Source organism: Hermetia illucens, chromosome 4, assembly GCF_905115235.1.
Source record: "Hermetia illucens chromosome 4, iHerIll2.2.curated.20191125, whole genome shotgun sequence".
NCBI classification, from domain to species: domain Eukaryota; kingdom Metazoa; phylum Arthropoda; class Insecta; order Diptera; family Stratiomyidae; genus Hermetia; species Hermetia illucens.
Genome location: NC_051852.1, coordinates 118190572 through 118201951, shown reverse-complemented (window position 1 = coordinate 118201951; position 11380 = coordinate 118190572). Strand labels below are relative to the sequence as shown.

The following is an 11380-nucleotide window of genomic DNA, read 5'->3' as shown; positions in this document are numbered from 1 at the left end:
AGGATCAGGCATGCACTTCGCATTGCTTCTGATTACTCTCTGATTTCCCAACTTCTCCCTTCTTGGATGTTATTACCTGCCTATCGATACTGCAAAGACTTACCTCGACTTAATGGTCAACTTCACATGCGATATGAAACCAGTTAGTTATAAGTCGAATGAGCATAGGACGATTGCATTCTGATATCCTCGATTGCAAACTATCAAATGGGGACGTTTGGAGGTTTAGATCAACAGCATTTTGTTAAAAGTAGGACCACTTCGTGTAGGGAGTAGTTATGACCAAGCACTAACGACTTAGCTCCTGAGAGCAACATATCTGCCTACGGAGACCGGTAAGTTGGTTCCCAGAGAGCATCAGTTTATTCTGTAATTCATTTCTTGACCGCAAATAGTACAAAAGCTATTTTATTCCTCTGTCCTCATCTAGTGTCTTCATTTTCCTAGTATAAATATGATGCAGAAGAATTATTGGGCACGTCTCGGTAATAGATAGGAACTGTGATATTTTTTGCTCTAAAAAAGGTCCTGTATGTATTTCCTGAACAGTTGAGCGATGGAAATATAATAAGTCATGAAATTATTTGATATTACCAGCATTATCGTCGAACAGGTCTACACTTTGCATCGAAACCGAATAACTGTTATTTTCAAGAAAACTCGCAAAGGAAAGTATCAAAATAGATACTTTCTTTTCATAAATTTTTCCATTTCATTCTTTACAGTAACATATCTACTAAATATTTCCAAACGCTTGTTATTATCGAATATTTTCTGCAATGCAATCTTTTTCCAATGATTCGCTATCGGATATCGGTTACAGTCCGTTTAATTCTCAGATAAGATAATTTTCGACAAATTGTGATAGATCGATTCGAACTACATTGTTCAGTATTAATTTAGTTTCGTTTTCATTACGTGACGTTAACAGCATAATATTAAAGCTAATTTAAGAGAGTCGAAATGGCATCCTTGCCTGCTTATAATCCTGTGAGTTCCTCTGGTGGTTATATTGTTGGGATAGAAACTGTCATATTTTGTTGAATTTAGTGAATCTAGCAAAATTAGTGAGTCAAATAGTGAGCATCCAATAAGGATGCCATCTACAATGTAACTTAGGAGTAATTGCCGAGCCTTATAACTTGCTAACTTCCATAAGTGCCGATTTATTGTTGATCAAGTCGCCATCAAAGCTAATATGATTTAAGTTGCGAAACTAGACTTTTCTAATCAAGAACATCGGAAGTGAGACTTCTTTCTGGATTCCGGATTTTATAATTGAACATTTTATTCTCATAATTTTTGACATTTTATTCTTATCCTTTTTCACTTTAAGCCGGCTCCATTTCTGGGACACATCCCCGGTGGTCTATACGTCGGAGCTAGACTATTGATCAGGGGTCTTATGCCGCATGTAGCTGATCGATTCAATATTGACTTACAATGTGGTCCCCGTCACATGCAGGATAATGCAGCCTTACATCTGAGCATTCGCCCGCTGGAGTTCACAGTGGTTCGCAATCACTTCCATAATTACACTTGGGGAGCTGAAGAACGGATTGGTGGCTGTCCAATCCGGCCAGGGCAATATTATGAAGTCGACATCCGAGTGGAGCCAGGACGCTATTCGATTTATATCGACGGCAACCATTTCTGTGAATTTCTTCATCGAATTCCTTTCGAAAGGGTTACGCATATCCACGTAGGGGCAGGCACCACTATTCAGTATGTGGGGAAAGAAGCATTTACATATGTGCCTCCAACTGTTATTATTAAACCCCAGCCCACCCCGGTGGCCCCGATTGTAGGTGCCGTCGTTGGGGGGATCATTGGCGGAATTGCTGCTTCCCATAGGCCAGGTAAGTTACTATTCAATTGAATATTGTGTACCCTTAACTGTCTCTTCGATAATGACATGAAACATTGAATCATAAGTATTCGATTTCAGTTTTCAACATTGTCATTTCAAGTATATAAAAGAAAATCAAAAATGGATCCACTAAATTTGTGACTGGATTCAGAAAATTATGACAGTTAGGGGAATTGGTCCAGATATCATTCATAGATACTTTTTTTTCCCTAGGTCACCATAGCCCTCCACGACCGCATCACAGACCTCCCCATCATGGACCACCGCATCACGGGCCTCCACACCACGGGCCACCACATCGTGGTCCGCCTGGTGCCCATTTCAAATGAACACAATGACGTCGGTTAATTATAATTCATTGCATATTTTTCACATTATACTGTCAATAACGTGTCTTTGTTCTACAATAAAATTATTAAATGACTACTATTTTGTGCAACTGTGATGTTATTTTGCAAATACAATGAAAGATGGTCCCACACCAACAGATACAAAAAGTCATATCTACCTTTTAGTATACCGTTAGTGTGGACCGCTGTTTCTGATTTAAGATGGGTGGCACTGACAGATACCTTTCCTTTCTTTGATCTCAGAGGCGAAATTCATTGGAATTCCCTTTTGCTCCCCTCCTCTCTGTTACCGCTCCATCACCGTTTTCTTGACAAAGCAACGTCACTCATTAGTTTCTTTCAGTATGAGCGAGTCACTTCATGGAAACAGCTGGAAATTACGTGGTTCTCCTAGTATTTTGAATGGTGTACACTCTCGTGAATACCGCTTGGTGACTCAGGCAGCCCAGGAACAAAAAGTTTCAGGAAAACTGCTATCAATTTGTGATAATGTTTTATGGGCTACAACATGTCATTGATGAATAAAATTAAACAAGTGGAAAACCAAAAGCTGAGTGGACATTTGTCTCATTTGTATCTTCATCGGCACAAGAACCGTATCCGGTCTAGGCCTACCTTAACAAGAAACTCCAAACACCCCGCTTTTGCGCCGAGGCCCACAAATTCGATATCCCTAAAAGTTGTCTGGCGTCCTGACCTACGCCATCACTCCATCTCATGCAAGGTCTGCCCCGTCTTCTTTTTCTACCATAGATATTGCCCTTATGGACTTTCCGGGCTGGATCATCCTCGTCCATATAGATTAAGTGACCCGCCCACCGTAACCTGATGAGCCGGATTTTATCCACAACCTTATGGCGCGGTGGGATTCGAGGCATTCGAAAATTTATTTCGAATGTTGCGAATACGAGCGGTCGGATGACACCACCGGCGCTCTCCACTCAGTTTAGAACTCGCCACAGGAATGGAGAGCAGGCGGTAGAAGAGTGCCATTAGTAGGCGGCGGAATGACAAGAAAAAATGGTGAGTCTTCCGTCAGCTGTCAGAGAGAAAAGAGGATATTACAAAAAAAAGATTTATGTATGTATAGAAGTTGTAATTTTAATTATTTGTAAAAATTAACTAGAATTTGTATAATAGTGTTGGCTATAATGTGAAATAACATTGAGTTAACTAAATCAGTATTATTAACCAAAACCTGACCGTCGTGGTATCGCTCATAGATTTCGTCGTTCTGTACGCTGCGGAACCGTCCACCCTCATGTAGGGGGCCAAAAATTCTTCGGAGCATTCTTCTCTCGAATGAGTTCGCAGGTTATTTAACTAAAAACCGAGGTTTCCGAGGAATACACAAAGACTGGCAAGATTATTGTCCTGTACAGTAAAAGCTTTAACCCTATGGTGAGACGTTTCAAGCGAAACAGTTTTTCTAAGCTGAAATGGACTACGCGGATTTCACCGTCATAGCTGTTGTCGGTTGTGATTTGTGACCCTAGATAGGAGAGATTTTCAACGGTCTCAAAGTTGTTGTCTCCTATCTTTATTGTTTTCATTTGACAAGTGCGATTCGATGTTGTTCGTTCTTTGGTTTTCGTATTTGTATCTTACTTGGACTTATTTTAACTTTGTTAGGAATAGTGTGATTTTCGCCAAAGTTGGTACATTATGCCTACCACAAAATTTCATGATTCTAGTATGAAGATAAGTGGAATTTGCACCCAAGTACTTAAAATTATTGTAACTTTATTTAAGTAGATGTCAGTCTGGAGGGTATTTCAGACCCTAGACATCGGATAGAGGTAGTTTCATGACCTTTTTTCAGATTTTTCGATTGTCGCTAAGAATGGTTACTTGAGGGAAATGGTCACTTTCCAGCCTTCGTACTGCCCCCTTTCGCATCAAATCTCAGAACTTGATTGAAAAGCACTAATTGAGACCTTTTGTTTGATTCCGAACTGACTATATTTGTTGCAAAAAATTCACCCCAAAAGGAGGAATAGTTACGCAGTTTCGTACAACCATGAAAACGAGCGAAAGAGGGTCAATGGACCCACAATTTACCTAATTGCCCCCACTACGATGGTATGCCATAAGGATGGATCAACCCTTCTTTCAATGTCAGGGGAGAAAGAAAAGTGCAGGGGTTCTAGGATCTGAATCATTAGTCCAGTATACGCCAGGGGTGGCAGAAAGACGAAGTTGCGTTAGCAGTCGCTGGACGAGTAGGGAAGTAGCTAGAATTATGCTCTCTTCTCCCACATAATATTTAACTGTGATTCCACAAGGAGGAGGCCAAGGGTTACAGACGGTTTTAACAGGTAAAAATTTGATACGCTGGCAAAATATGTGCCAGTCTGCTTTGAAGCTTTTCACCTCCAGAAAAAAGAACAGATTGGCAGAAACAGGCAGATAAACCGGCAGGCAGATTGACATACCGACTGATAGGTAAGTATCTGCAGATGCACTTCTTTTTAGAGAATTAATGGGGCAGTTTTTGCCTAGAATGAAGAAATCGGTCCGTTCAGAAGAAACTTTGCAATTATTAAGTCTCAACCAATGGCAAGAACGACAAAAGGTAAAGCTTAGAGAAGCTCATTAAATGCTAAGGGTGTGAAGTTCTCTTAACTTATAAACACACACGTCAACGGATATTTTCACAAAGACGGAGACTATGTGTTAATAACTTTTTATCAACTTTCTGATGTACAAACAATTTGAATTTGTTAAAAATTAGAACTATCTTTTGTAGATGTGTGTTAGAACATTCGAGTAAAGCGCTGTTATAATTGCGAAAAATGATTAAAAAATTGTCACTTTTCTCATGGCTAACTATTGATGCTTTTCTACTGAAACTTGACTGCCGGCTCTCCTTTCGACCATCGACGCACATCGCTCTGCCTCAATACTCCAACTGAATCCGAGGGTTTCGGCGAGAGAACTTGCTATAACTGGCAGTCACCAAACGTACATGCTTCCTTACGGTACCCCCTGTTTCCTGGAAGAAAGGCTTCACCCTGTCTAAGACGGCCGTCTGGGGCTTGCCACCGACATCCAAACTGAACGCCTGCTCCTCACCCTGGATGAGCTCGAGAAGAGAGTAGATTCGAATTACATTCTCTGGTCGGTGATGATAACGGCTGGAACACAAAAGCGTGGAATCCATTCTAGTCTAGTATATGACTATGCTGTAATGCCCTTCAGAGGTATTGCCTGAGGCCAACGCGTAGACCGAATAATCAATCGTACGACTCCAAAGGGCCGGCAATATCGAAATGTGTGGTGCAGAAACACTTTGCTGACTTATGGAATTCACCCACTTCCTTCCTGGCATGGCTTTTCAGCGATTCGATCCTTCACCTAGCTGTGTATTGATGAAGATCGCTCCTGAACTATATATTTACATTTAAAACTAAAAATTGTAGTTTAGAGGAAGCTACCCCCCGTGGAGTGACGATATGAGCATGCGTTCGCCAAGCGACATAATATATGAAGAATCAATTGGCCAGCGGCTTTATGTGGGTGAAAAAAGTGATATATTACGTATGTGTATAGCGGCTGTACTCGGCCGAGTCTCGATCGATGCTGCCTCTTTGCTCGGTAACAGGCCCAATTTGGATGGAGTCGTGATGCTCTCAAATTACCATCTAGCGTATCGGTCGGCTTTTTGGTCGTTTTCTATTCACTTTGGCACCCAGACCAATCTTAGCAAGTGAGTTCTCATCAGCGTGAATTACCTGTCCTTGATATCAAATACGATCGGTGCAAATGATCTTGGTTCCGGATGCCCTCATTTCGAAGGTGATCATAGTGTGTTACCCCACCCATTCAATGCAACATCTTTGCATTCATTACCGCGAGGCGTCATTCATTGTCCTTGGCAGTCCACCAGTGTGGTGCTGATCATAGATTGCAATAGGGCGGAAGATACTGTGGTAAAATTGCGATTTAAAACGTTTCTCGAATAATCGATAACGATGCGTGAAATTGCTTCATAAAGCAGTTCACTATTGGCCGATAGCATTGATCAGATACATTTACAACATTTAGTTCTGGGCAGGTCGCTGTCATCGATCGAAGTCAGGTTGCTCGAGGTTTTGTTGAAAGACGCCAGGAAAACATTATCCGCATTGAGCAGTGTCTGCGGCGATGAACGTTGGATGTTCCGTGTCCGCGACTGGAACAAAGAGGAGTTCCTCTGGCACAAGGTGTTGCCTCAAAGCATTCCAGACGAGTTTGTGTGGATCACGGGTCAAACGGCTTTTCAAGGTCCAGAAATAAAATGGTTTTCGCAATGTAATGGACACTTGGTCAAAGGACTTTCAGCAGTTTACTTCAAACACTCAGTATGTTAAAGGTTTCCCTTTCCCCGATTAGTAGAATTGCGATAAATAGCAAGCAAAATTAACCTTTTAATTTTGTCAGCCTTTGCTTTGTTTGATGATGACGTTGGTTAATTTGAATCCTGGTCTTCCCAGTCTTAAGCTTGGTGGAAATCAAAATTCTTAGAAATCTCTCAACGCTTCTGAGATCTCATCCTCGAAAACTTCTTACGAAAGATAATGTGCAAATTCACATGTAACACTTGAAACACATTATTTTGTATTCCCAAGCCATTTTCAGGATAAAACACAACACTTAAGCAAGTGAAACCATCGAATCGAAAAGAACTGGCTGCCTTACGCCATTAGCATTGTCGTGGAGATTTTCCGTTTCATATGTTAGCCTTCATTTTTACTGTTTTTTCCAACCTTGACAATGTACATACACCCTGAGAATGACTCTGCAAGTGTTAATTTTTCAAGATATATACTTAGAGAAATTTAAAATTTAATTAAAATGACAGCGCAAATATCCTTTGAACACGTTTTCTGTTTTTTCATTCCGTAGTTGACAGAATTCATTTATTTTCATTAAATTATGAAAGCTTACTTTTCATCAACTTTGTTTATTGTCTGAATTTAATTTTAGGTTGTCAGTACGTAAACGCTAATTAAAAAACGTTTAAATGTGGAATGATGTTCACTTTAATCCTTTAATCCCCGAAGCTTACCCCTTTTCCTTCCGAAGTAGCTTTTGCAATGATATTGTTGATGAAGAGTTTGCGAATTGACATGGAACAGTTGGAAGCTTTTCAATGAAAGTGGTGGTTTTGAAATTGCTTGGTAAGGGTAATTGCTAGGTCATAAAAGTGAACAGCTGTCATTCATATTCAACGTAAATTACTTTACGGACTGCAACAATTAAAGTCAAATTTCATAAAAATCAGCTTTCCTTTGTGCGAAATTCATGGTTCGTGCAATAAATGATGTGCTGCTGAAAATTGGAAGGTCTAAGATAAGTTTATATTTTAGGTATGTGCAGAAGTGACAACTGCACTAGGTTTTCGATACGAAAAGCTGCTTAATTGTCTAACAAATCGAAAGTGAGAAGTTCTGCCTTTCTTCTTTTTTGAACTGACTTTAGACTTTGTCTTTTTTAATATAGGATTATTGCGGTATACGACGGTTTACTTCTATTTCAAAAATAATTCAAAGACATTACAAAATGAATATAAAATGTTCACACGACCCCCAACTAAGAATGAAGAAGTGTTAGAACGCTTAACTTCAATGGCCACTATGCAAGGTGGGTTAACTTGGGCCTTTTCAGTAATCGTTGATGCAATATATTGGTATGTCATGAGGGTGTGCTATTTATATCTAAAGTTGGTCACAGATAAAGGAAGAAGGTTTAAGGCAAGATACTTGGTAGTATCCTCTGTAAAATAAAAGCAAAAGATGTTATGCCAAATCCCATTTCTTCTCTCTTAGTAACAGCTTCTGCGACATGCCGACAAACAATTAGCATTTATTGTCGTTGATAAAGACGATTATGCCATTTAACATGCTCCGGAAAAATGCTAGGACGTTCACCTCAGCCAACACCCCAGGCGACTTATGGGTTTTAAGCCGATGAAGAAACAGTACGTGCACTGTTTCTTCTATACTTGGTGGTCGCAGTATTTGTCCGCCGTCTTCAGTTGGTGCGACCTCCAACTCGCGGTTGTTCAGTAGTTCATCAAAGTACTCGACCCATCGCTCCAATATGCTCATTCTGTTGGAAATCAGATTATCCTCTTTGTCTCGGCAGGTTGAGGATTGAGGTGTATAAGGCTTCATTTTGCTGACTTGTTGGTAAAACTTCCACTACTGGTGCAGTTGCTCTCTGTATTTTCGAGCTCACAGACTTATTGGTTCTCCTAGGCTTGCCTTTTCCGTCTGTGGGTCGCTTCCCCGGTCGCCGGAGTTCGTGATAAGTCACCGCGCGTGGCCGCGTTTTTTGAGAATGCAACATTACCCGGTTTGCAGCATTCTTATGCTCCGTTGCTAGTTTATATTCGTCGTCGAACCAGCCGTTCTGATTCGTTTTGCGGCTGGGGCCAAGTATATTTGTGACCGTATTTATGATAACGTTCTTCAGGTGATTGTGAAAATCATTTGTTGATGCTTCATCTCTGTTGACTGTGGTTATTGCGACATCCATTTTCCCCTTATAGGATGGCTTCAGTGTAAACTCTCACCTAAATGTCAGAGTGAATTCTGGACGATGTTGTTATTCAAGCTCGGAGCACCTTTCCAACGAGACAGTAGTCCGAGTCTATATTGGTTCCCCTATATATTCTGGCATTCATCAACGCTGAGAGGTGGCGGCGTTCAATCAGCACGTGAAAGTGGTCCCGCCTGGAGAGGCCCACGTTTGTTTGTGGACCGCTTTCCGGGCAAACCAGGCACTTCTAACAACCATTTCGTGTAGCACTGCTAATTGAATAATCCGCCACCATTGTATTTTGATGTAAGCTATAAGAGCCAACGCATCGCTTGAATACGGGCTCCGTCCCTACTCGTCTGTTAAAATCCCGAAATATGATTTTTATATCTATTCTGGGACAGGCTTCGAGAGTTCGTTCTACTGCATCGTGGAAGGTATACTTCTCCGACTCTGCAGTCTCCTCTGTAGGGACGTGAACGTTGATGAGGATTATGTTTCTAACTTTGCCTTGTAAACGCAGAATGCATAGCCTTTCGCTTATATTTTCAAAGTCGATAACAACAGGTTTCATTTTTTGGCTGACTAAGAAACTTACTCCGACCACATGGTTTACTGGATGGCCACTATAATATATGGTGTAATGGCTCTTCTCAATCAAAGCGATCCCTGTCCAATGCATCTTTTGCAACGCTGTTACATTAGCCTTATAATGAGACAGGGTATCAGCTAAATGCTTTCTAGCTCCATCCATTCAAACTAGAAACTGGTTGGTACAATTTGTCCCGTTTTTAACCGTGGCAAAAGCGCCTTCATCCTTCTTCGTCTGCAGCTTTTCGTTAAGAAAGTGATTGCATGGCTCCTACTGTAACTGCTGGCGGAGGGCTCGCTCTCTTCTCCCGTTCATCTCCCATTTGGCACTGATCAATTGGCTTCCAACCGATACTTTCAACACTGCTGAGCGTCGAGAATCAATAATTGCTACAAAGGATTGTCTTCAGGAATTCCACTGTATAGGGTCGTTTCACCGGTCGAGTCGGCGCCGCTCCTTTCTTTCGCGGTCTAGGTTTTCTTCACCTCTCTCCTTCAAGTTCTTGTGGTGTTGCTCCGCTAGTAATGGAGAAAGGATTTCGCGAGCCCTTCTGCCGCCCTAACCGCCGTTTCTGTTAGTGTGCCTCCATTTCGGCGGCGAAACCTGGAGGACTGGTTTCTCAAATTGGAGGTGCAATTTGCGGTTGGGGAGAATTACGACGGATGCCACTAAATTCAATCACGCGTTAGTCGGCCTGGATACGGAATCCGTCGCACTCGTCGACTACGTGCTGAGTGAGTGTTCTTACGCGCGGCTAGAGGACCAGCTTATCAGGCGCCTGTCGATAAGTGAAGCTGTTAAGATCACTTACTGACAGATTTAACGCTTGACAACCGCAACCCCAGGTAAGGGAAAGGTCGGTGCGGAGCTCCATGTGGCTTCAGTGATTATCGGAGGTCATGCAGGCTATCCTTGTGCGTACCGACGTGGGTCCTCTTGAGGACAAGGTACACGAAGTGCGTGCGTTTCCGTGATCGAGGTGGTGTCTCGCGAGTTCGCGACGTGAAGGAACTCCAGAAGCAATTAGCCACGCTTGTGAACAATGTGGGTACACTGACGCCGGCGGTATATCCTTTGCGTTCGAGAGAGCGGTCTCAAACTCGTTCTCTGGCCGCCTCGAGAGATGGGCGTTCGGGTAGCGACGCGCCGCGGTACACATTGAACTCCGACGTGTGCTGGTACCACCATAGGTTTGCGGATCTAGCCACGAAATGTATCACCCCTTGCACTATTAACACGACTCTAAAAAACAGAGTTCGCTGGGGTGCGCGGGCGACCTCTACTCGTCAGACCGTCGAAATTTGCGTTACCAAAGTGAAACTTCGAAGACTTGCGGGCGACAGCGGGGTCGTGATATCTGAGCATCAAACTTGAGAGCGGGATGACGGGCGTCAGGAGAAGGAAGAGGGGCCATGAGGGGATTAAGAAAAGCAACCCACAGGAAAGTTAGAGAGAACAAGATTAAGAGTGCGATCTGAGTGGCTTCTAGAAAGGTTAAATTGAAGGCCGGGACAGGTGTTCATGAAAGAAAAAAAGGGAAGGGAAGGATGGGTACAGTTATTATGAAGGAGAGGAAGACCGAGAGTAGTATGGTACGAGGGCGTAGGAGGATTAAAGTCGCCACAGAGGACGAAAAAAACTGAGGGGAAACAAACAATTAATGGTAATCTGTGGAAATAATCTTCGTACAGAGAAGAATGACTCGTACGGTGATAGAATCGTAAATGAAGCAGGAGTAGGAAAGGATGATTTCGTATAGTCTCCCCGATTCCTTCGGGGGACTTAGTAGGATTTTCCGCCGATGTGTCTTCCGAAGTATACGGCGGTTACAATATTTATTTGCCTCCAGAGAATGGTCATTTTCCACAATTGTGAAGAGTTTGTCTTTGTCCTTCTTGCTCCTTGAAACTCTCCATAATCGCCTGTAGAGATCCATGTTTTTAATTCCCCTTTAAATCGCCGCGGCTTTGGGAAGGTAGACTGTCACCATATATGCTCCTGCTATATCATCCCCAGCACATGTAGACAGTTCCGTTCCATTCA

At 42.3% G+C, this 11380-nt stretch overlaps 1 protein-coding gene across 1 annotated transcript; it reads left to right on the top strand.

Annotated features, from left to right (window-relative positions):
- Positions 1-849: 849 nt before the first annotated feature.
- Positions 850-2309, top strand: LOC119654471 (galectin-4-like). The gene is made up of 3 exons (XM_038059889.1): positions 850-990; positions 1337-1859; positions 2084-2309. Exons 1-3 carry the CDS (start codon positions 964-966, stop codon positions 2197-2199), a joined length of 666 nt encoding a protein of 221 aa, XP_037915817.1. The 5' UTR covers positions 850-963; the 3' UTR covers positions 2200-2309.
- The last annotated feature ends 9071 nt before the right edge of the window (positions 2310-11380 follow it).